This window comes from Prenolepis imparis, unplaced genomic scaffold (assembly GCF_030444845.1).
Source record: "Prenolepis imparis isolate NDT839.2.m4 unplaced genomic scaffold, iyPreImpa1.0 SCAF_10, whole genome shotgun sequence".
Taxonomy (NCBI): Eukaryota; Metazoa; Arthropoda; class Insecta; order Hymenoptera; family Formicidae; genus Prenolepis; species Prenolepis imparis.
Window position 1 is genome coordinate 13,185,072 of NW_028141168.1, and position 27,746 is coordinate 13,212,817.

General features: G+C 37.9%; 1 protein-coding gene across 1 annotated transcript; it reads left to right on the forward strand.

The window, feature by feature from the left end:
* The first annotated feature begins 1,929 nt into the window (after positions 1 to 1,929).
* Positions 1,930 to 27,428, forward strand: Hil (peptidase hillarin). The gene is made up of 12 exons (XM_083047904.1): positions 1,930 to 2,515; positions 11,180 to 11,655; positions 15,825 to 16,095; positions 20,780 to 20,896; positions 21,092 to 21,264; positions 21,787 to 22,030; positions 22,437 to 22,663; positions 23,207 to 23,428; positions 23,519 to 23,668; positions 24,009 to 24,198; positions 24,560 to 24,817; positions 25,298 to 27,428. The coding sequence occupies exons 2-12, from the start codon at positions 11,312 to 11,314 to the stop codon at positions 25,607 to 25,609; spliced, it is 2,508 nt and encodes an 835-aa protein (XP_082904030.1). The 5' UTR covers positions 1,930 to 2,515; positions 11,180 to 11,311; the 3' UTR covers positions 25,610 to 27,428.
* The last annotated feature ends 318 nt before the right edge of the window (positions 27,429 to 27,746 follow it).

Genomic DNA, 27,746 nt, shown 5'->3' on the forward strand with positions numbered 1-27,746 from the left:
TTTCAGCGTTGCATAAAATGTTTGAACTACCCCTATGAATGTTTAGGTCTCCCTTAATGTTATGAGAAGAGAGGAATTTTTTTAATTGTCAAATAAATTTACTTTCAAACATTTACACACAATCCCCATCTAGTTAAAAAAATAAAGATTAAAATATTTAGTTTAGTTTACGAAACACTAACATACTAATCAATTAATATAAAAATTATTATTTTTATATTAAATTATACCAAGAGATATCTCTAAATAATTTCATCTATAGTTGCTTCGTACTGAATAAGAAAAATGGTTGCTCTTCCTCTGACTCTTTGAATAAACGAATATCCGATGTCTTCTTAATTTTTAATAGTACTACTTTTCATTAAATTATTATATTATGTATTGATGTTATTAAAATCGAAATTAGAATTCTGGGAAATTCCTTTAAGATCAATTTAAAGATAAAGTTATTATCCCCTAAGAATTAACAAATATTTTGAGGAAGAAAGAGAAGAAGAACGCACACCTCTCTCGATATGTAACACCAGGAAATCTGTAATTATGCAAATCGCGTGGGCATATGCTAACGAAATGCCGGCGCGAAGTTGACCGGTCGCGTAGCTGACTTATGTCCAGTTTGCAAATTTACATGGTAAATTTGTTGGCACGCCTTGCCGCGTCACCGTGAAAATTCACATTTGGCACGTTTGGTCGCACAAAAGTATTATTTGCTTATCCCAATTAATGAGGATGTACGGTACGAACTCTATTAAACAAGTCTGTTCATAAGCTACGTTATCCAATTGGCACACCAATTGGTTGCTTCATTTGTGAGAGAAAGTTCTGTGTGTGTCTTTTATTATTATTTTTTTTATTGTAAAACAAAACTAGTATGAGCTCCCACAAACATTAGAATGAAATGGAGCATAACAAACGCGGAGAGTTCGTTCGAATATCTCCGAGTAATGTAACGTAAGTAATATGTAATCTGTCGTTGCCTCCTTATATTGCATCACTGCTTGTAAAATCGCTTCCCACGCATATATGTGAAACATTCGCGTGTGGGCGCTTTTACGCGCCGATCTTGCGCTTTCTGCCTAGAAATGGTGGCTCGGAGGAAGCGAGTCGCTTTAAGGATAAGGAGCATTCAACGCACGTTTCAATGCAAATTTTGCAAACTCATGATTCATAAGTCGCAACTCTGCCATCGCCGGTAAATAGTCCGCTATATTGAACTTTCTGTCAGCAGCTCTTCGTTAACTACGCGTAATCCGTCCTTGCGTGTATCTATTCTAACATCTGTCGAATCACTATGTTACGTCATTACATTAAGTCATTACATAACATCGATCGCACGAAACCTTTCGATCAATTTGCTCTTCCTATATATATTTTGAATATAAATAAAAAACTTTGTGTTATCGCAATCAAAACGTACCTAATTGGAATTCATGAAAGATCCATCTCGTAAATTAATAATTCTTCTCCAATTAATAGATCGATGCAATCATAAATCACTCGGACATGTGGTAATATAACACTTACAAACTTATATATCATTTTTTTTTTTTTTTTTTACAGATATAGTTTCTTACATCTTGATTACCTGTTCTTATACGGTCTTCATTTACAGTGTTAATTGTGAGAGTTAAAATTACGACCAAAACAATATTCAAATATATGTATGATATAGTTTCAGAGAAAATCTATAGACTTGAAAATATTTTATCGTTATTATTGCCCATTGTTAAAAAAAAAAAAAAAAGAAAGAAAGAGAGAGTCCATCGCAGAGTACACCTTCGTACGGATCCGCGCCAGGTGAGCGCTCGCGTGAGAGTGCCCGTTATGCAGGTAAAACGTAGGTAGGTCGGTTCTCCAACCTTCCAGCGCCACCTGCGCGATCCATCGGCGGTGCCTCAAAATGGCCGTTTCTCTCACCTCAGACCTTCTCGGAACGTCGTCGGAGGCAGGTGGCGATATTCGGGCCCGATCTGACTCGCGGGGCCGCCTCGCCTTAGTGCCGAGACCTCATTCCAGACAGGCCGAAAGCGTGTCAGAGACGTTCGTCGCGCCGGAAGGTCGAAAGTGCTCGTCGTGCGTGAGTCGCGAGAGACGCGAGGAAACTCCGACGTGAGCGTTTTATCAAGGTGATCGATATCGATCGAACGATCGTCGGGACAGGTGGAAACACGGTGGAAACCCGCTGGTCCTCTCCGCCTCCTTCATCACGGCCGCGTCCCGCGAAACGGAGCGAGGCGCCCGCTGGTGATTTCGATGCGCGGTGCAGAGATAATCGGTGGATCGAGGGGGACCGCGAGAATATCGCGCGCGCGGTCGTCTTTACGCGGTGCTCGAGGCCCGTCGTCGTCCGCTATCCTTTACCTGGTCGTAGAATAGGGGTGCCCAGGGCCAGATTCCGGAGGACCAGACGAGCCGAGGAAGAAGGAGCGAGAGAGACAGAAAGAGAGAGACATGCCTGGCAGTCACGGAACCAGTCATCGAGACCGCTCGCGGACGAAGCGAGGATTATGAGGACGTACGTATCGGCGCAGGATAAGTAATCCGTGCGTATATGTTCGCATTTTTCGAGTGGAACAACGTTGCTCCACTTTTTACCAGAGCGGAATCGCCATTCCGCGGCGTTTTCGGTAGTCGAAACCGCGTAGCGGAATTCAGGCAAAAGTGCGTCGCCACAGTTATATTCGTAGTTATCTAAGAATCATCTGTTATTCCCACCTTTCGACATGATGTTCGATCTTGAAAACTTTTCATAGTGGCATGTTTATCTATTTAATTCTATCTCTCTTTTTGCATTTAATCAGCTTCACAAATTACGAAGGTCGAACCTATTCGCAGATCTCTGTGAATGATTAAACCAATTTTTTAAAAAGAATTTTCTTTAAGATTCGGTAATTATTCATCTTCAACGAAATGTGCGTGAAACCTGTCGTAGAATTAAAATTAGGACACGTGCCTGAAATGTCAGTGGACATATCATGACGTTTATCGCGCTATAAACTTAAAGTACTCCAAACTGTGAACATCATTTATTATTACAAAACTCGCAAATTTTTCAGACGAGAAAAGTCGAAAGATTTCTCTTATCAGAATCATCGGAATAATAATACGTTCCACGTTCATAATTAAATAAGAAATTAAAAGACCGTTATTTATCAGTCACGCGTTTTACGCGATTTAATTGACTTTTTACCCCGTTAATCAAAGCTGTAATTAAAGTTAATTGGTATTAACAAAACGGAAATACTTTTAATATCCTGATCATACAGGATGCTGGTATCGATGTTAAATCGCTCGTTAAATTTATATTACGTCCATTAGGATGACACGAATGGCGACATCGTGTGTTTTCGTCGATCTTTTTTGTAACAGAGATTCCTTCATGCTAACATAAATATACCTATTTATCGATGCAATATATAAACACATAACACATTAGATATAATATATATAGAATATTCTTTTTTTTTTTTTCATTATGTAACTCCTAAGCAGCACACATGTTCGAGAGACGATCAGAGAACATCCAGAGGATATTTAACATCAATGTTTAACAATGTATAACATCCTCTGGATGTCCTCTGAACATCTTTCTCGAATATGTGTGCTGTTAGAGATATGATTGATTATCGCTAGAAAAATTCAATAATCTACACGAGCTATTGTTATTCAAATTAATGACGATACTTTTACGATATTTTTTATCTTATTATTCGCGCGACGCATCTTATTATTATTTCGTCGCCCCGGCGAAAACGGCATTCCGCGTGGATATCCAAATCGCGACCGCATTCTCCGCGATTTACCTCATAATAAAGTTCCTCGTGTGCGTGCGTGGCACGGCGAGACACGCGCATTTCGATGGTGGGCCGGCGGCATGCGTGGTGTAAAATACCTAGGAGAAGGTGGGCCACAAAGAATGGGGACACGGTGGGCATTCGAATGGGCATTATCGCGCGCGATAAACCGCCGAGGAATGTGCGTAAATAATTTTTACACGTTCGCGCGAGACGCGTCTCGCTTTCTTCCTTATATACTTTCCGAAAAACAGCTTTCTTTCGAATCGAGACGCGAATTTATCGGCGCGAAAGAGATTTCGATTCCGAATGAGCGCGTGTAAGGCGCGATTGCGGGCTTTTCTTTCTTTTTATATATATATATATATATATATATATATATATATATATATATAACGAGCGATTAATGACGCCGGAAGAGGACTTGTAAAGGAGCAACGCGCCACATATTACGCGATTAAATCGCACTTGGCGCATTGCCCGTTTCTCACTCCGGCGAATTATGCAATTCGCCATAATCGTACCGCTCCGATCGCATTCCACGGAGAGTCGCCGCTCTCGGTGTACGCAAGGCGCGGACTCTCGCGGATGGTCGTCGACCAGGGACGGATCTAGGTGAATGGAAAGTAATGAAGAAACTTCAATCTCTTTAAGTTTCTCCCAGTTGTTCGATAGATCTTAGAAGCAAAGAATAATCTTGTATGGCACTTGTCAAGTAGGTCTAGTAGGATTAGACACGTTCCTTTTTATCGTGTCTCTTCTTGTTCAGTCAAGCTTTCGTTTGAAATCTCTTTGCATTTTGTTGTAATAAAAAAAATCTAGGAAAAAAAAATATAATTACTCATCGTTGTAGTTTTCTTGATGATCAATAATCTCAGAAATGTGCTCCATCATGTCCCAAATTTAAAACGTTTAAAGTTAAAGTCGTAAAATACATTATACTTTAATGATATGCAACACGATAGAAGAGTTTTATTCCGTTAAGGAAAAATTAATCATTAGAGCTGTCAATACTTAAAAATATAAATTGGCGTGATGATTAAAATTAATAAGATTTTCGAGATCAAATATATAGCTGCAATTGCAGACATTGAGCAACTATCGCAGCTTATCAAGACTCGAAGAGGAGTGTCACCGTCCACACCTGCGATCCCTCGCGCAAAAATTACTCGCGCAGATAAAGTTTGACAAGAAATATCTTACGATTTCCGCGCTTCGTAAAGCCGCGGCGTGCAAAGTAAAACGCGCAGTTTAATGAGACGTGTTGAGAGAATTTCCGTTATAAGAGCGCGCGCGATCACTCGGGCAGATACTCATTAATCGGATAGCATTTCATTACGAAAATTTATCGTCCGATTGAAATATAGTATTTTTGCGCGGGGACGATATCAAAGAATCCGCGTTCAATTTATCACATATTCTGATGCTGGCGGATAACAGGACTCTCGTATACCTGTCTGCACGAGTATATGCACCGGTAACTCGATGCGAGACGTTGTTAGCGCTATCGGGCACACAGTTACGTCATAATCAATATTACGCATTATTAGTTCCATCGCCGGCAGTTACCGGCATAGATAGATACTATGGGCTTGTATGCAGCGCGCCAGCGGTATAACAAGTATAAACATTAAGCTTGTTGATGAAGTGGTATTTCGAACCGGATGGTAATGATCGTGTCTACTTATGCGTCGAGTATAATGAGAAATTTGATACACGAAAATGGTAAAATGCAAAAGTGGAATAAATCAACCGATGTCGATTACCTCGTTAAAACGTATAATACTCTCTTAAACCGAATCAGTGAAAATGTCGCTGATTAAAGCAGGCGACGAGATTTCACCGAAGGTCGGTGAGTATGTCACTGATCTTCAGTGAAAACTCACACTCTGCTGGTTCTTTCGTTTTATGTGTGTTATGTGTGTGCGAAGGCAGTAAGATTTCATATAAATATAATAATCAAATTCAGATTTATATGCATATTACACTTTTTCATTTTTAAGATAAAAAATGAACAAGACTTTTAATCAAACTCAGCTATTTCGTTAATAAAATATCTCGTTATGAATTTACTTCGCGTATTATAAATAATTATATATATATACATATTATAAATGAATATTATGAGCTGCATTTTAAAATATCATTGATTGAAACAGCTACTATTTCTATTTGATTCTCCTTAATTAAATTTTATTTGCACTTGTAACGGAGATCACACTGCTTATCAATAATAATACATTGATTCCATTAACGAGAATATATTTAGATTTCAATATAGAGGTTCGATACACCCTTCACTCAATACTTTCAACTAAAAATAATAGCAGAAAAAGAACATTTTTTTTATGTAAAATGCATATAATACATATGTAAATGTAAATCCAAATTATAATATATATTTCACAGTGGTTTTTTTATACCTGTAAATTTTGTACAGAGTTGTTTGTGCGGGGTAACAAACTATCTCGCAGTGGCGGGAGCAGGTCATGCACACCATGGCCTCATTTGCAAAGAATTAGCTCATACCTCGCCGTGCGATGTGTGAGGACCGCGATATACGCGCGACGTGTACAAAATCCTTTCTCCCGATATGGCGGTATGTGCACCACGCGCTCGCTCTTCGGAAGAGGAACTTTCTGATACGTTCCATCGCATCGGTATGGCGCGCGTCATCGTGAGATCGCGATCACCTGCGGTCTGTGCATCGATTTCGTCGCGGCAGAGATTTGTTAGAACTGCAAGAGGGGAACGAGCCCTCGGTCAATTGGCTGCGAAAAATTTCAATTCGCTGTTCCGCTGAGAGGGAGAAAGAGAACCGGAGGCTAGGCACGTGAGCACGTGTCGCGTTTGATGAATGCATCGCTAATAGCGTGTTGCAAGTGCTATTGTTCCAATCGTTTACCGACGATAGTGGGACACGTTTCAAATGCAGGCCATTGGAAATAGTTATTTAAATAGTTTCGATTAAATCGAATAATGTTTGGAAACACCACATCATACGCACACTTGTTTTACATTCGTGAAATTCATAGAGATACACACACAAACATGTACAAACAAATAAAAATGTTTTAAACGCAAAAATTGATTAATTAGAATGATAAAATTTTGAAAGAATTGTTAAAAAATCCTTATTTGAAATAATATTTAGTTTTCGAATTTAATACAAGTTCAAATATTATTTCTTGTATTTTTTCAAATATTGATTTAATAAAACATGAATAAAAGTAAATATGAGAGACATAAACCGTAGAAAAAAAAATAAATAGAATGAGAACAAATTTTTGAAACTAATATTCAAATATTTTACCATTCATGCAATGTGAAAATGATTTTAATAAGTTATTTAAAATCTTTAACGAAAGGATATGTTTTACACCTACATTTCAAATATTTATTTCTGACGCATAAAAGCAACTAAATTTTTCAAACGGGATTTTAATTAATATACAAATAAATTATTTTATTTTACATTAATTATTTATAATTTCGTATATAATTTATTTATGATTTATAAAATACGAAAAATAGCTATATAAATATTTTTCATTCTAAATGGGTATATTATTTCTTGTCCATTTTTTTCTCGCTGTCCACCATACACGAAGAATTTATTATGAGTAAACGTTTTTTACAAAATCGTGATTAGAAAAAAATTGTAATAAATAATTTTAATTTTATTTTTAAAATTCAAAATTTAAATATTATTTCTTAATATAATTTTTTTAACTTTACTTTGTAATGTCTGAATCAATTTTTTTTAATTTTATATTTTATTTTATATTATAGAATACATAAATTATATATTAAAATATTTATGTGTGAAGTAAAACAACTCAGAATATTTTTTATTGATAAGGGAAAGTGGAGAAATAATTTATAGATCCCAAAATCTTAAATGACATTTGATTACTAATAGTCGCAATACGAATGCATTCTATTATAAGGATTTAGAAAGCATTGCGGACAAATAGATGGAAGAAATGGTGCGTTTAACTAATTTGAGCAGTACACTGTTTTCGCACATAAATGATAACTGAAAACCTTTTTGAAAGTAAAGATACTTGAAAAACAACAATTTTCACGGTACAGTAGAAATGATTTCTTTTTAAAACAGAAAATATCGACATTTCGTGCAATATTCACTTTCTACTTATTAATGCATTTATGGCTTTCTATTCTATATAATTGTATTGATAATATGTAATCATTTCGCGTTAATATATAGGGAAAAAAACGGAAATAATAGATTAACTGATTCGCAGATATATACTGGTATTGAGAATCTCTCTGATAGTGAAAAATCTATTAAGTACTCGCAAGCTGAACGATACGTGGGAAAATCTCGCCGACGTTACCGTAGGCATATCGCGGTCATTAAAGCTGTTGCAATTTTACCTCTTTAGTCGCCCACCACGAGAGATATTAGCAATGATTCGTGTTGCAAAATTTCGCAGGAAAGTGTCGGCGATTCAGGCTCGCCTCGCATACCTTCATTCTCAAATCGGAATAGATCGCTTTAATCTGATCTGACATATCCCCCTTTCCTTCACGAGAAATCAAACTCGGATATAATTATGTGCTATTTTTTTGCTGATTTGTTACTCTAATCACTAATTTATTGAACATATCAATTGGCAGAAAATTGATAATAAAGATAGGGATGCTAATTTAATGTTACGCTGACATTTCTGAAAAATACTTATAGCGAAGCATAAATCAAAAGCAAGTATAAAACATTTTTGTTGTATACATATAAAAATGCAAAATCTTATTTAAATAATCTAAAGAGAATTATATAAATCTTAAATATTTTTTAAATATATATAAAAATATATTTAAATATAATACAAAAATCATTTTATTAAATATTTCATTCAATTATAAAAAAAAGAAAACTTAGAATCTTTTATGTACATTATCTTACAGAATGATAAAATAATAAAAGTGAGTTGCTACTGCGAAGATGAGCGAGCAAATAATATATAATAAATTAATAAAATTATAAAATTCTCATTTACACACACAGTATTCCGCCATCAGCTGATTTCTGTCAAGCTTCTTTTTCCTCTTTCTCTTTGCTAATTCTTCGTGACACTCAATCGCGATTAATTACGATCTCACGGCACTTTATACAGTACTTCCGATATTAATCGCGTACATTTATTTTATATTGCGACTGGAGAATGCAAAAATCACACGAAGCTATTAAACTACGAGATCAATAACGACTGTATTATTTATTAAGTAAATGCGTCGCGTTTTCTCAGTCATTAACAAAATATCGCGAACTGACACAGTCATATACAATAGTGATCATATCATATACAACAGTCAGTTCGCGATATTTTGTTAATGACTGAGAAATTCGAAAATTATTATCGGCAACTTTATACCTGATACCGCGCAATACTATGCAAATGAGTTACTAGTTAAAACGCGATAAGCGTGAAAATTAATTACACGCGTTGGCTTACAATGTTTAATTAAATGTGAAGAACTTTGATAATATGATCATTCGTACTTTGATAATACGATAATGTAACACATAGGGCTCTTCTCACGTTGCTTCTGGTTCGAATTCCGCCATGCGAATGACAACAAGCTTATAGCACGTGTGTAATATATACAATAGCACTATTGTATATATTATACATTGCACGTCATCAAATATTTTGCTACATTTATTCTATTTTATTATACACAATTGCTTTTGACGATTCTTTGTCAATTTCTTTATCGAATCTTTTCTCAATTTTAATGCAATTTACCAATTATGTTCAGATTGAAAAATGCGTAATAATAAACAAATTGCAAGATTAAGTAAAACCGTGATATGTATTATGTTTATTAATCAATTTTTAAAAAGTACAAAAAATGGAATATTTCGCATGAGTTTATTTTGTAGTATATTATAAATATTTCGCGTGTCGATATAAAGTTATTTTAAACTATCGCACGATATTCGATCTTTGTTTTGTACGATACTATTGTTGTGTACTAATGTTATGTGATTGTTTTACTGTCATAGGTATGCATATTATTGTTTATATTTTCTTGTTCAGTGTCGTCGTATTATTGTTCAAAATAGATCACGACGAACACCAGGAAATGATAAATTATTACTTTGAACGATTGAAGATTGTCAGTGCGGATAATTAATTTTCGCGATTATCGCGTCTTAACTAATAATTAACTCGCGTCTTGGCTAGTAATTAATAGCGCGGTTTCAGGATATCCAAGGTTGGCGATAATAATTTTCTCAGTTATCAATGAAACACGCAGGTGTGCTAATCGAATTTATTCAAGCGTTGCGTTTAATTGATAAGTGCAGTCGTTGTTGACAGCGTTAGTTTAATATTAACTTCGTTGCAAGCGTGATTTTCGCGTCCTCTTTGCAATATCAAATAAAGTGCGCGCCGTGTACGATTAATGTCGAGAGTGCTGTGTAAAGTGCAGCACGATCATAATTAATCCTGTTTTCGCGAGTGAGTGTCATGTAAATGCCATGAAGGAGCAGCAAAGGACGAACAAGACAGAAGGAGACCCGGCGAGGCATGAAACGCCGGGTGATAGTAACTGTGATGAGATAAATAATCAATAACTTTGCATTTGGCTGCAAATAATCGTCGATATATAATGTTAGAAATTTCGTAATAAATTCAGCTACAGATGCGATAACGATATGTGCGATTCGGTCACTTACAGAAACTCGCTACATTGTCGAATTGGAGCGTAAAACGAACGCGAATACTATATATATATGCTCGCGTGTTTCAACTGCTGAGAAGTCTACCGGTATAATTAACAGCAGTTGCAAACTAATTCTTATGTATAATTCCTTTACGTGCGTTTGATTTCCACCTTCGGCATCTCGCACATTCATATCCTGTATTGGAAAGGAAATTATTAAACGTATACAGGGACGACTTTATAAAAATGCTATAATGCATATGAGAATTTAAAAAAATTTTAAACACCTCTCTTTATAAACTTTACATATATATTTATTATTTCTATAAAGTTTAATATTTAGATAAAAATTCTTCTTTATTTTAATCATGTTTTATGACCATGAAAATAATCTTTCTCTTTAATTTTTTTTCCTTGATACATTAAATTCGTGTAAAATAATAAATTAGGTAATCAAATAATTAGAAATCAAATTTTACAAATTGCAAATCCAAAATTGATCGACTCATGAGGCTTTCTTTTGAAGAAAAATCAAAGAGAAATTAGAAAAGAATGGTTAGGCTAGGCGAGTCGATCTCTAAAGAGCCTGTAATGCCCAGTTATTCGTCTCGCGCCGGCGTCGCCTTATATTTATCTCGGCGGTGAGAGGTAATTTCTCTATTCCCTGATCGAGGCCTTTAATTCCCAAGGTCGCACGCATCGAGAGCGAAACACTGCGCCGTGCGAGATCGTAGCGAGCGGTGATCAGGACGACGGAGTCGCGCAGAGTGCGAGGAGAGTTGGTGAACAAGAGTGGTCCTCTCCGACAAACGGATTACATCATGTATCGGCCGAACTTTTACGAGAGCACGTGTCTGAGATGCGCTCAGACCGTCTACCAGGTGGACAGGGTGGGTCCCCTGAAGGACTTTACGTTCTTCCACGCTGGTTGCTTCAAGTGCGCGATCTGCGGCACCAAGCTCACCCTGAAGACGTACTACAACAATCAGCACACGATCAACGACAAGGAGGTGTACTGCAGCAGTCACGTGCCCAAACCAGGACCCGGGACCCTGGACGGGTCCAGCGTGGGCATCAGGAGCGCCCTTAACGTACCAAGGAGTGGTTATGTCAACGAGCAGATCAGGGCGGGAGGTGCTTCACCTCGCGGCGTCTATCCACCATGGTAAGTTGTGTTTTTTTATCGCAGTATTAACATGGTTTTGCATGCACGGGATCTCTGAAAATTTCTCTTCACTTTCCATCTTATCGCAAAAGCGACAAGACAAGTTCCACGATAACCATAACATTCTCCTCCATTGCAATAACAATTATCAGATGTTAATTCGTGAAAAATTCCGCGATATATCGACCGCGCTGTGTGTTATTAAAGTGTTACTTTCTCGAGTATCTTTATCTCGTCTCTCCAATCGAAAGTCTTGAATAATTACAGATTTAATTAGAGTTTTAATTTCGTCTCATTTGTTTGGTTTTCGTATTTCTTTAAATCACGATTGTAGAATACCATGTCTTCTTTTTTTCTCTCTTATCCGATTCACGCTATCGAAAGAAGAAATGTCAATGAAAAGGTGGCAAAATAGTCGGGATATAATGGAATTCGAGATATTGAAAAATAAATTAAATGTTTTAATAAGCTCAAGTTGGAAGGTCGCGCGTACATTTTTTCCTTCAAGAAATTACTGTTATTATCTGAAATGTAAAATAACAGTATATATCTATGAGAGCTATCGTCTTCGTGGGAACGTTAAAAGTAATTTCGGTGCTATCCTAAGATAACAAATGTCAGCGTAATAGCTCTTTAATAAATGCCGGTCGCGTGAACGCATCTGTTTTCTTTCGGCAAATAATATTCTCGAGTCATTCAAGTTTGTAGGACGCTGCATAGATTTAAATACGTAATGCTTTCAGAAATGGGCTCATTTGAATCGTAAATGGACGGGAGAGAAGCTAGACTCTTCGTCTCAATTTCCGATATTTAAAGAACAATGCGATATTTTGCAATGCACGCGCCATATCCTTGCATCCCTGTATCCCAACATGTATCTCTTTAAAGAAGATAATCTCGCGGAAAAGTGTCGGCCTCTTCTCTCTTTCTCTCGATGTTCTCGCGGACCTTCAATCTTTTCTCGTCGAGCTTGCTTTCGCGCAAAAAAACAAATGTACATCGAACGCAATTTCAATGTTGGTGTTTTCGATATTAGGGATACAATACACCGAGGGCACGCTTGGCAGAACTTACGTCTAATTTCTCCACTTTCCCTTCGTCGAGTCCGATCGAGATCGAACGCTGCTGGAAATAATTACACTACGCGTCTCGAAATCGTGTTTCGCACGAAATATGTACGAGTGTAACCAACATGTTTTTCATGGAAACCGTTTCTTCATAACCTTGGTATAATATATATTTTATTTTTCGATCGATGGAAAATTATATTTTATAAAAAACTTGGGATGAAATTTTCGACAATCGCGGATATATTTTTGGAAATAATATAATATATTTGAATATTCCTATAAAAAATTAATGGTTTTTGATATTTATATATATTTCTTTAATTATTTATGGGTTTACACAGAGTAAAATTTCAAGATTATTTTATTTTTTGCTACACTTTACTTCCAGCGAGTAAATTAATCGCTTGACGTACAGTTTCGCGAAAATTATTAGTCATTGTATGTGCACATTCCTCGGTTCTCTGTGTCATCTTATAAATTTCTACTTTAGAGATCTCACTCGTGTTATATAACAAAATTACGTCGGCCTTAATCCGACAAAATCTTAGCGAATAAAGCCTCGGTACTTGACCGAGTGCTGCATTACTCGGTCTTTACTTTGAATGCCAACGAGCTCATTTCTGCAGAGGCTGTGTTAATCTGTGATCGTATAAAATTATTACAAAACTTTTATTAAATATTGCACTTGCTCTTATACATATAAGAATATTTTCACTAACAGAAGAAATCAGAATTGAAAAGCAAGAAAATTTTTTAATCATTTTCACATAAAAATAATTGTTAAAAGAGAAGAAGCGCAAAAAGTCTTAACTTATAAAATAAAAAGAGTCATTACAAAGCTGTCAACATAGAATTGAGAAATCTTTGCATTTATATAAGAGAAAAAAAAAATAATAAAATAAAAAAAACATATTTGAATCCATAGCATAGAAATAGAATAATCTCAAATATAAAATTTTTTTAAAAAGAAATAAAAAATTTAATGTCTCTGTACATTTGTGTTATCAGTAAATCAATCTGATCTCAATATGTCTAGCATAATATAGAAATCGCGAGATCGCGAGGTTCGATAACTTGATTAAGTAAACTAGTCGCGGTGTTGCAAGAAGTGCGCTGCACTCTCTACTGTCTCGTATGTATAAACTCGTCCGTATATCCGTGCATTATTGCGCATCCTATTCTGGCGTTCATAGAAAATGCATGCCTTATACAAGCGCGTATACACTTTGTATAAAGGCTGTCGCAGTCGCATATCTCTGGGATCTCTTAAGAATCATCGGTATATCTCGATCGCACTCTCGTCCGTCTGTCGCCCGTTTTAACATCTTTCAATGTAATATATTCACGCACGCACGTGTCTTTTGTATGCCTTTTTATGGCCACCGCACTTCGTAAAAGTCGCGCCTACATGCGCGCGTGTGCGTTACGCGAGGAGTTTCTTCTCGGAGTCGACGTGGCTTTCTTTCCCGACTTTCAAATCATTTTTTTTTAATCGGTCATTTTTATAAATTATTTCGAGTGATCTAGAAAAATATTAATAATTCTTTAATTTTTTATATGAAAATATTATTAAAATGCAATGTTATGAAAGTAGCTTGCAGACGCTAAGAAGCAAATGTTTTATGCAGTTTTTATTTCTTTCATTGTTGTACACATTTATACGTCTCTTTACTTTTATTTTTAATTTTTTAATTTATTAAAGTAACGTACGAGTCGCTTGCAGGCGCAGTGAGATAAGTATACATGGAAGATTTTATTTCTTTCATTATATTATACACGCGTTTATATATTTTTTTTACATTGTTCTACCTTATTTTTAAAAAGGCTGCCTCTCTGCGATTCTTCGCTCGATCGGCGAATTACCGATTTAGCTAGAGTTCGATGCTGTTTCTTTGTACGTGCTTTTCGTGGCTCGATGATCACGGGCGATAAAAAAACAGAGATCGAGAGAGAAAAAGAGAAGGGAAAGGAAAGAGAGATGAGAGCGTAGGCTTTGTTGCGTGAGTGAATGAACCCGGCGAGAGAACCCACGAGCGAGAGGTGTAACACATTCATTTAAACGATATACGCTAAATTCTCACAAATGTATATCGCGAGGCGGTCGTCGCGCTCGTGGTGAGATTCTTATTGCAACCCGTTGAACTTAACCGCGACGCTAATTGCAACGCTGCTCGCCGCGTCGGTGAGTAATTGCGTCCATTATAGTTATCCGGAATTATGGGTCAAGCTCGCGGGGGGAGAGATGAGACATGAGGCGGGGAAAGAGAGGTGTTGCGATTGTGTTGCGCGGATATGTGGGTTAACATAATCCACGGACGACGGCATCGACCTGGATTCTTTTCCGGCATCGTCGTGTAACGAGCGACGTTAGTGGCCGTACTCAAGGACACCGAAGCGAGGGTTCGCTTTTATCTCGTTACGTTGTCGATTTTATTAATAAATCGCCAACGACGAATGTCCTCGATGTCTACGTAATTTTTACTTTCACGATGATATTTAAAGAATTTTTCAGAAAAACATACCGAGAACGAGATTTTGATTAAAACTTTCGAGTTTGGAATGGCAGAGACACAAGACTATTTCGATTTGCATGAAAATTACTATGGGGAGACTTTTCGCTAACTGGAAATATGGAAAATTCTTATCTCGAAAGCTAAACTAACAAATGCAATGTGCCAGTTTTGTATTAAAAGACTAACGACCAAAATTTTCTCTGTGCTACTGAATCCACTTTCTTGAAAGTTATGATACTCGCAGTCCTATATGAATTCTGTAGTTTAAAGTTTCATAAAATTCTAATAGAATGATGAAGGAACCAACTCTTGCTATCAAATGGTGCCTTCATCAGTGGTACCCATTATTTTCAATGATCTTTGGTTGTGATTGATCTTTGATTATTTCGGCAATGAAAATTATTTACCCGAAATTAGAAAACACGGCTATTACGGAACAAATCTCTCGTTGGTCCCGATAATAACGCGAAAGAGTCAATGTTGCATGGTCGTTTTTCGCGATCCTTGGCAAGAGGTGCTCCTGCACTCCCGGGGATGAATCCCCCTCGCAATCCCCTGAAGACCCGTGTGCACGCTTCTGTTGCAGTTACGATAATGTAGACTCGCCTAATTATGCCAGGCACCTGAACGGGCACGGTTCGCCGCCGGCGACGAACACCACGTCGTCCCAGCGCGACGGCATCCACGGCGGCATCGGCGGCGCATCCTCGCCGTACAATCACAATTATTCCGGGGACGGCAGCTATCAGTACGGCAGGTTCGACGCGAGCGCCCTTCACATCGCCCATGCGCTCAAGCAGACCGAGCTGCAGAAGGGCTACAGCAAGGCCCGCGAGAAACCCATCGATTATTATCTGGTGAGTCACGTTGGCGGTCGATTGATGTAATCCCTCTCCTCCGTCATGGTCGTCGCCGTATAAGGACGAGAGCGTTACTGTTCTCCGGATTACGGCTGACACGCTGACGGACACACATATACGCAATTTCCGCGGAGAACCGGAAAAAGCTTTTCCTCCGTGTGGAAAAGAGATTGTAAGACTCGACGTGTTTACAAAGAGGAGACACCGATACGGCAGAAACACATTTTGTACTCTGAAAGACACGTTAATTGTCTTTTTAATAGTAGTGAGACTTTTCAAATTGCCTCTAGTCATCATCTACTTCTATTCTGAGTCACTGAGTTTCGAGCAGTTAATATATTTTTATCCAGAAAGGTTTATTTGGATCTCCTCTGTATATTTTCTCCCTTAATGTATTTTTTATAATTTTATAAAAAAATATTTATAAAACATTTAATTAAATTATAAGATTCTATGTAATCTCTTATTTTAAGTGTCTAGATATATTTTTATTTTTAGATACGTCAGATGAGAAAAAGTTTAGAAAAATTGTTGTAATGTATTATAAAGTTTCAAAATCATTTCTTTTGCGTGTAGACGAAATTCAGAGATTCCGAAAAGAGTACAAATTATAATTATTGAAGAGCGCAAAATAAGTACAATCATCCTTTGTACCTATAGATACAGTTTCCAAAGAAGGGATTGAAAAGATTATTTCAGAAAATTCCAACATAATATTTAAACTGTATAAATTGTTCGTTGTCAAAATTTTAAAAATTAAAATGAGAAAGATACGGTCTCGCGTGAAGATTATTGCAGCAAACAGCTGCAACAGTCGTTTTCGCGATTCGACAGCCGTTCCTTGCCTCTGGGGGCAAGCCTGCGAAAACAATCATTAATTAATAACGCGAATAATTAGCAATGATAATTTCGAAGTGCGTAGAAGAAGCAAACAATGGCGATGTGGTAATTGACTTTTTTACGCGAGTATACCGTCCGCTGATTATTAACTTCTTTCTGAAACGGGTAAACAGGCGGAGGGGAAAATGTGCATTGTGTGCATGAGCGAAAATACGCACAATAGGCTGCTCCAAGTACTTCCGTAGTAATAAAATCCAGATCAATGGCGTGTGTAAAGAGATACATAACTTCTCTTCTGACTTATCGCAAAACTTGCAAAACTCTGGTGTTGGCCAACATCGAGAGTCTTTTCTCGAGCAATTCGCATTCACGTTAATTTAATTGCAGTTTAACTTATATATTATTTATCTCTCTCATATATATATTCTAGATTCTATTTATAAAAGGTTTTTAATTTTTTTTATTTGATAGGAATGATCAATTTAAGTATGGAGATGATTCCACTCGCCATTGCTAATAAAAAATATTTTGAATTAAAGAAAGAATGAAAAGGTCACTATTAAATTTGCTGGAACAAATCGTGGATGGGACGAGTCAAACTTTTCTCTTCGTCGACGATCTCGATTTCGGCAAAACCGCAAGATTCCCGAAAACCGCGCGGATTTCCGATTCATTGGGGAATGCGACGATATTCGACGTAGGTATATACGGATTCCGCGTCTCGCTCGCAGCATGACTTCCATACGCGAATAATCGTCCAAACGAGCGGCGCGAATGCGCAGGAATGCAGGCGAGCGATTGTCCGCGCGCGAACGAACTCTACATGAAAATGAGATTACCGCTTTTCCCATCCTCGCCGCGTAAAATAAGGCCGAGCCGCTAGTCGCTCCACTATCGGCCGCGTTTTCTCCCGATGCGTGCTCTCTTGCACCGCCGCGATCGATCCTTATTTATATATAGTTATCTGTCGCGAAACCTATCGCCGGCCTACGTGCGTTTTTTACCCGCGAACGAAAGCGGCGACGACGACGACGACGACGACGTGTGGGCAATCGGCGATCGGCGAAATATTTCCCGTCCTTTTAAAATTTATGCGACTCGCGCGCGGCCGGATGATAATTCGCGCGGTAGCGAGTCATCGTCCGGGGGTGACGAAGGGGGACCGTTCGTTATTTCGTTAAGCCGCGAGACAATCGCGATTTTTCTCTCCCGAGGCGGAATAATCCGTCGGCGTGATTTATCCGGTATTTTCGTATCGCGGGGGCCCAGCACCTCCTCCTACGCTCGCACGGACTATCGAGGCGACAGTCGAACGTACCCTGAAGAGAGGCGTTCCGCCCACACACACGCCGATGATCAGATAATCGCATACGTGGTGCGGCGGATGGCCTCCCTTCTCACGTCGGTCGGCATCGCCGGCGATCACCGCGGCATTATACGTTTAGTTTAATTGGCGGAACAGCGGGCCCGGGGAATCCCGGGACCGCATGACAGATCGTCGCGCGTGACCGTGATCGAATGACCGGAATTATTCCGATATGTCATGGAGCCTTTTTTCGAATTCAAGCAAATAAGAGATTCGGAATAAGCTGGAGAGTCTCGATGAGGGGTACGCGTTTGTTTAACAATCTGAAGCGCGGATTTTTTCGAAGAATTATAAAACGTGAACGAAATTAAATTAAATTCTATACAAGCTTAAAGAAAAATAACTGCGACTAAAAAGAAAGATTTTGACGATTTTAAGAACCTCTAATACGATTATTCGATCGATCAAAGTGCGATACGCTCTCGAAAATTCACGACTTTGCAAAGATTTTTTTTCGGAGCAAACAAACTTTCTCGGTATCGCGCGCAAATTCTCGGGGACACGGAAATATATAACGCGCGTCGTCGTTTGCGATTATTCAAATCGTTGCCACGGAAGAACGCGTATATATATACCCCACGTCGTCTTATTTTCCCTCGTACGCGAAACCGGGCAGGACGTGCACGCGAAGGAGGGCCTCGCGTTTGCGAAACGTGGGGTGGGATGAGAGAGAGAGAGAGAGGACTGGAAGCAGGAATTATTTCCGCTTGCGGTACTCCTGCACTTGATGGCTAATTAGAGAATCGTTGCCGGGCCCGCGGAAAGAGCCGGCAGGGATAGCGTATTCGCGCGTCTCTCACGCGCCTCCGCGCGTAAACGCTTAGGGGAGAATTAATCCATTAAAGGCTGTTGTCCTATTTCCTGGGGAACAAACTCGAAACCGGCGAACGAATAACTCGCATAGCGCGAATCAAAACACGTATCCGCACACGTACGTACATATATCTTACTAATATAATATTTGTTGTTCCTTCCCGCCGCTCTCTCTCTCTCGGTTTATCCCGAATATAACGTTACGCCCGACTTCCATATGTTTCTAACATAACGTATGAATACGAATTAGAAGAAAAATGGCCTCGAATTACGTCAGGGACTGAACTCTCGGTGTGTTTCGCTCGGCCATTCTGAACGATGTCACAAGCAGGTTTCCTCATCATAAAAATTACACGTGAAAGTCTCATATACGTTTTTATGCTCCTCTAGCAACTTTTCCGCGCAATCAGCATTAAATCTGTTGACGCATCTATTGTAAGATTATTTTTAACGATAAAAAAGTTTTTTCAACGAGCAAATTCCTAATACTTCATCGTTATGTCTAACAATAAGTAGCGTTTATTCAAATTAAATAGATACATCATTGTGATATCAAGTTATATATGTCACATAATTCCGTCGAGTGGGCCAAGTCTTTACCAAGAAGAGAATTATGTAATGCGTGCTAGATAAGTTATTCTATGAAGATAGATTTCTCAAAGTTCTATACCAATTTCCTTTGAATCGTATCTCGATTATTTGTGGCGAACCGTTTATGTGTGCAACGGTAAACCGCTGCTCCGAAATTATGGTATATCGTAGAGAAATTGCATTAGAGAAATTTTCTTCGTGCGTGATTCCGAAGGAGCATGCTCGTTTCTTTCAACGATAACACATTGCAATGCGCGCTTATATTTTCATTACATCAATATTTCCGGTCGCGCGGTTGCAACGAGCGAAAAGAGACACAACGTGGCATTTAAAAAAAAAAATACACCGGAAGAGGATTAGCTCACTTTTGTGTCGACGAGAGACGGCGGGTTGTCGTTCCCCCGAGAAGCCTCTGTTGGAAGTGAATGAAAGCAGAAACGCGACGTGAAAGTAAATTATACAAAAAGTCGAGTACCTTATCCTACCTACCTACCTACCTACGCTCTGGCTCTAAGACCAGAACGTTTTGCTGCGGGCGTTTTAAGAAATAGAAACGTTTCATTGCGTCCAACTGTGTATCCGCAAACTCCGCCTTCCGCAACGATTAGCGGAATGTTTCCCGGCACGTAACGACGCGACGGTTTAATCCTTAATCGGCAAAAAAATCGCCTGTCCGCTTTTCGAAATTACATACGGAATGACAAAAGTTTGAAATTCACAGTATTTCTACTTTTGCAAGTTATATTTATCGGAAACATTAATGTACCATTAATTTTATATATAATTTTATATAGTAAAATATTAATGTGTTTTAAATTAATATCTTTTTTATATTTCATTTAATAGAATAAATTCTACTTTGTAATAAAATCTTAGCATTATTATATTGCAATTATGTCATACACATTGCGATAATATTTTATAAACATTTTCTACGGTTGCAATAACACTTTTTTAAATAAGAATCAGTTATGTTCAATTATTTAATTTGCGTTATATCAATTATAAGTTAAACATAAACAAAAAGAATTGAATGTTTATTATGTCTTTTTTCTACCCTGCTTTTACCAGGATCGCGATGAGCAGACGCGTCTCGAGATGAAACACCGGAAAGAAGAGGATGATTTATACCGGAAGTTTGCGCACCATCGCGAGGAAGAGGACAAACGAATTCGCGAAGAATTCCGAGTACGTAATGAATTCAATTCTAAGAAAAATATATATATATTTTTCTTAGAATAAAATAAATAGAATAAAAATATAAATAATGCGATTTATTATTCGCGCATTTTCATAATTATACAGTATATTTTTTTATTTACAAGAATGATGTCTTTATTTAAAATAAATTGTTTTAATGTATCATGTACGGTTTAAAAAAAGGACGAATGGGAGAAGGAGCTGGAACAATTGTCAGCGAGATGGGAACGGGAAAAAGGCGGAAGAGTTCGAACCCAACAATTTCAGCAGGAGAAGGAAGACTTGGAGAAGAACATGACTCTACGCAGGGACAAGAAGAAGGAAAGTCTCACGCGCAAGATGTTGGAGCACGAGAGGTATTTATTATGTAATTAACGCGATAGTACATCTTGCTTTTAAATCGGGCAGGTAACGCTTGTACACATCGCGGATCATCATAGTTTACTACAGTAAACAATGTATAATTTTTTCGAGTTTAGAGAGAAAGTGTAATAAATAAAAATGACGTATGTGTTAATAAAATTTAAAACATGTATGCAATGTGAAATTACGATAACAATGTTAAAGCTGTATAAATTGAAGAATTATTAACAATTCGTTTTAGTTTTGCATTTGTAAAATCCGATACAGCTTTTCAATATTTTATGAAATAATTCGCGCAAAGTACTTAAAATTTATTACGCGATTAATATAGTCTGCAATCTCTCGAATGGGATTACGTTGATATCGATTCTATTTTTCACTGCAAAGAAGAATCACGCGCGTTTAACGCGCGCTTCTTTTTTCCTTCCGGAAACGATAAACAAGTCGAGAAAATCGGGCTTCCGCGCGCGCGCGCACCCCTAACAAAAGCTGTTACTTTTGATCAATTTATATAGAGCGGCGACCGCCGCGCTGGTGGAGAAACAGAGCTCGGAGATGCTGGAGCTGATCAACGAGGCGAGAAGCGAGTACATGCTCCAGGAGAGTTTATATCTTGACGAAGGAGACGGTTATATCCAGGAAGCGCCGCCCCTGCCTTATCCGTCGCGCGCGCCACCCCCGCAGCCACCGGCCCTGGCCAAATACCACATCTACAATGATCCTCTGGAGTTCGCTGACATGGATCAGATAGCTATTTCGGTAAAGCTCTCGCTGCGAAATTCTTTAGCGCGCGCTTCTTCAGCCTTTCTTCTCCCGCGAGCCGTCCCTCTTCTGTCGTCGAAACAAGCTTTTCGCGATCTCTATCGCGACGACACTATTATCACAGAGCGAGATCTCTCGCTTCCATTTTTATATATACTCTAATTTCTTTTAGAAGCGAAAATTGATATATATTAATTTATTTCGACCGATCGACAAGTTTTTATATATAATTGCGGTTAAAAGATTCTCTTTGACTAATATTTTCGATTTCTCACGACGCTCTCTTCTATTGTGAATTGGAAAATATTGAACCGGGTAATATCCATATTTTATCGACGCGGCTTTCATAAGATGCTCGTTCGTTGCTATACTTACTGATTTACGATATCGATGTTATTCTTAGGTAGCGCAAGAAGATCAGAAAACGTTCACCGATTTGGTGCGACAGTTGGTGAGCAGATGCGGATCGGACATAGAAAAGGCGAGGACAATATTCCGGTGGATCACCGTGAAGAATCTCAACACTATGCAGTTCGACGAGAACTTACGAGGCGACACTCCCATGGGTCTGTTGAGGGGCATCAAACACGGCACGGAAAGCTATCACGTTCTATTCAAACGACTGTGCAGGTAACAGATGACGAATATGATTTTTGCATATGCAGGGAACAGAAACGGTTAGAGAGAGAAGCTTCACTTTGCAAAAATATCAAGAATACATATCCGTGCAATTTTGCACTATATTTAACATGTCAGTTATTTGATGGAGAGAGAGAACAGTATATATAAGTCATATTTTTAGATATATGAATAATAGAGGGAATTGTTAAAAATATTTTTTTAAAATCTGGTTCTTTTTTTTCACGAAAATAAAAATTTTATATTAGTAAAAGCTTTTTACGAAGAGAGAGGAAAATCTAAATGTCACGTCAATGTAATCATAAATGGAAGCTGATATGCGGGATTTATTTTACTTTTACTGACTTATATATCGCGTCAGTTCATGCGAACTCGTAAAACGCGAGCGGTTATAGAAATAAATCGATGGATATCGGTGTTCGATACTACTTATTTGCTATATATATACATATATAAAATGTATCCTATATATAAATTTGATATGCCCGTAAAAAGGTGCCGCTCTAAATAGCGTCGTGTTGTGTTCGAATACAGTTACGCGGGCTTGCACTGCGTGGTCATCAAGGGTTACAGCAAGTCAGCGGGCTATCAGCCGGGCGTTTGCTTCGAGGACAATCGATTCCGGAACAGCTGGAACGCCGTGTACGTAGCAGGTGCGTGGCGATTCGTCCAGTGTAATTGGGGGGCGCGACACCTTGTCAATGCCAAAGAGGTCCCTCGTCCCGGCCAGGCGAAAGCCAAGAACGACAGCCTCAGGTAGGCCCGAAATTTTGTAATAATTACAGCGCATGCCGCGACAAAAAAAAATTGAAAAAACGATCAGAGTTTGATGACGGTTTTACTTAGGTACGAGTACGACGATCATTACTTCCTGACGGATCCTCGTGAATTCATATACGAGTTCTTCCCGCTGCAAGAGGACTGGCAGTTGCTCAAACAACCGATTTCGCTCAAAGACTTTGAGGAACTGCCCTTCGTGCGTTCCCTATTCTTCAGGTAAGGCCGACGTCTTTGTTTTTAAAATACATATGAGGACTCCTACCGTTGCATTGACACAGATCACTTGTAACTCATGTCTTGAATGTCTCACGTTGATTATACTCTCTTCATTAATCAGATTTAAATTTATCAAGTAAGCAAACAGCTTTATAGCAACATGTCTCGACAGCATTAAAAGTCCTTCCGTTAAATTGCGCGCGTGAAGGCCATTAGAATACGCAATTAAATCTCGATGATTTCGCGATGACTTCGCGCGAGAGAAGTCTCTATTAACAATGCTCGTAAGAGAGCTGTTGCACGGGAGAAAATACCGTTCGGATAAATTCTGCGCCTACAGGTACGGCCTCTACTTTCCGGATACGAATACGAATGCCGTTATGTACACGGATTCCACCGGCGCCGCGACCGTGAGGATAGCGATGCCGGCGCATATGCAATCATCCCTTATCTTTCATTACAATCTCAAGTTCTACGACAACGACGGCGATGGCTACGACGGCGTGTCGCTCAAGCGTTTTGTCATGCAGGTAAATTCATCATCCGCGAATCCTTCCGCACATTTGCGTCATCATCCTTTATCTCACGCGCTTTAAAATCGCGGGACGTCATGAGAATTTCAGAAAAATAAAATGTGTTTTTAGACTTGAGTATTTAAAATTTAAAAAAAAAAAAATTTTCTTTAGATTTATACTACAGTTTTAGAATCTCTTTTTAATTATATATAAGTAATTATAAAATCATTATATATTTGTTTCAATATATTCGTTTAGAAATTATAATTTTTATATTACTTTCATACTGTCACATATTTAATATAATATGATAAGAAAATAATGCGGTGTATTTATTTTATTTTTAAGTAAATCTTAAAAATTGAAATTTCTACAGTCGGTCGTGGGAAATATAGTCGCGTTCCGAGTTCACGCACCGTGTTCCGGGGCCTTTCTTTTGGACATATTCGCCAACGCGGTAACGCCGAAGGAGTACTTGACCGGCGAGCCGATGAAGTTTAAGAGCGTCTGCAAATTCAAAATCGCGTGCGAGGAACTGCAGACGGTGATGGTACCATTGCCGGATTGCGCCAGTGGTGAATGGGGCCCCACCAAAGCCACCAGATTGTTTGGGCTTATACCCATCACTCATCAGGTAGGTCTAGTTAAATCGGTTTGCTTATAATTAATTTAGAGCAAAAGCTGTGCAAGATCGATATCAGAGTAGAAGATACAGGGTGGCTCGAAGATACGTCTAAATTTCTATTTTGCAAATATGCGCAAATATGGATGATACAATCGAAATATCAATGATACAATAGTATCAAAATTTTATAAAAAATATAATTTGGAAGGAATGCACACGTCATCATGAAAAAGAAAACGAAAAAATAAAGCTTATTACTTTAAAGTAAAAAAAAGCTGTCTATAAAATTGTATAGAACTTTTCAAAATAATTTGTTACATGTATTTTATGCGAGGCAAGAGCTTTGTCAAATTTTTTTTCATTCTTTTGAAAAACGTCAAGCGTCAAAAAAAAATAGAATAATTCAAGAAAAATTGTCGAGAAAAATATCTCGCGATATCTTATCGCGTCTGTCAGACAAACTATCGGTTTACGATCTATCGATTTTAGGAGGCTTTGGTGTTCGCCGGGCGCGAGCTCGAGATTCAATTTCGCATGTCGAGGCCGTTGACGGACTTTATGGCGACCCTGCACAAGAACGGCATCGAGGAGAAACGTCTGTCAAAGTACGTGACGCATTCCATCGCCGACGACGACGTGGTCACCTTCTCCATAAGCTTCCCCGAGGAGGGTCAATACGGTCTGGACGTCTATACCAGGGAATCTACAGCCTCGCCTGTCGCTCAGCACGACGTCATCGGCGAGAAGCATCTGCTCACGCACTGCTGCAAATATCTCATCAACTCCAGCAAGAGGAATTGAGGAGTGGATTCCGCGCTCTTGAAACGTGCAGTCGTTTCGGCTTTATCCCGGAAATTTCCGCCTGTCGTTACGAGAATCGTTACGAGGATCGGGAGTTTCGTTAAGACGAAGAGCCGGAAGAGACGTTGAAAATATTCGCGGACAAGGTGATGAACGTTATCGCGCGCGACGAGACGACGTCAACAAGTTTTACGATTTCGAGAGTCTCGCTCGTTTTGTCGTATCGACAGCTCGTCCCTGTCCTTGCAAAACAACGATCCGGGAGCGTCTCGGAAAGTACATTCGGCCATTAACGATCAACTATCGACGCTGTGTCGTGAACCAAGAAAGAGGAAAAGAAAGTATAGAGCGCGGCGGAGGAGAAGAGACAATGGTGAAAGCACAGTGCGACGTTTTACGCCAAGTCTTTAAGGACTACTTTTAGGTCGCGCGCGGATAAAGACGACACGGCATGCAATTCCGAGCTGACACGCTACCTCGAGTCTAACAATAGGTTTACGACTTGGAGATAATCGTTTAATATAAAATTAACTATACGCAGCGCAGTGTCTTCCTGAAGATGCGGAAAGACGTCTTTCTTTCGAAAGAGGCCCTCAAACCGAACAGGATAGCTTAATTCGTATCTAAGCAATTTTCTCAACACCCGGTATTTGTGGAACACATAGTTAAAACGATCGTGCTTGTATCATCTACCGAGTCGATATTTCTATATAAATGATCCTCTCCTCGCGGTTACGTAACGCGCTTCTTACGTAACGTAATCAAATAAATTATTACGATCTGCGATTCCGTCTCGTAAACAATTTTCATCATAAAGTTCCCTTTACACCGATGTATTTATCCCGCTCTATGATTATTGCAGTACGTACACTTTTTATTCTCAGTACTATTATTATCCTTAATCGCGGATTCAGATTATGTCATGCGTGACGTATATATAAATCGGATAATATATAAGCAAATATAATATATTTTATGTACGAAAGATGCTTTTGTGTATATAATATACGTATACGATCACATATTACGACTTGAAGAAATATTATTAACTCAATTCATACTTAAAAAATAATATCCTATATACATATATACTTAAAAAAAAATAATCGCCCAATTCTTTTTTCATATAGTATCTATTCTTTCATTATTAAATATATTATTTTTCGTTGGATTTTATTATTTATATTTTGCGAAATTGAAATTTTTTAAAACTCGTGCATTTTCAAGTCGTAATTTTCGAAATGCACAGGTGCTATACTTATTACCCCTAATTATTCGCACACAATCGGAGTAACAGTCATATCTTTTGGTAAATACATATATAGGATTTAAGCTTTTCGAATCGAGTGACATTTTCTATGTTATGTAAGCCACTATAAAAAAAAATTATGTAAATCAAATATTTTGTGAAAACTGAAGAAACTATTGTACTCGATAAACATGTGTATAATTAATATATAATTACTTATTGTTATAGTAATAGAATAGAATAGAATATAGTATTTCGCATCATCGACTATAATATGTAAACAGATATGTTGTTTGTAATAATTAGGAAGAAAAATAGTATATATTTGTTATATATATACCATCGCGTGTAATATTATATATTATATAATATTTCTTGTTGTTAATTAATATTTTAACCATGCTTACGAAAGGAGCTCCCATATTATTGTCTTACGTATTAACTCGAGCTTACTCGATGAATACTTTGTTATCCATTAACGTTCGTAGATATGTAAATTAATTATTTTTATACTATACAATTATATTAAGGAAAATTGACATGTATAAAGATTTAATAAATCGATTTCCACACAATTATTTCAATTTACCTCAATGCTCAGCAGACTTATTTTCGCAAAATCGATTTCCAATATTGGAAAGTGAATTGCATGTTATTTAGTGTTGCGTAATCTTTTTTAAACATTATACATATAAAAATATTCATATCTGAACCTGAACAGTTATCAAGTCATATAAGATTTTATATTGACAATCGATTAACGATAATTTAAGAATACGTAGATTATCAGAAAAAATGACAATTAAAAATTATAAGCGTACGAAATAATCAATAATTTCAACTTCTATAGGAGATTTCCTGTCGAAGAGCAACCCGTTTCACTACCAT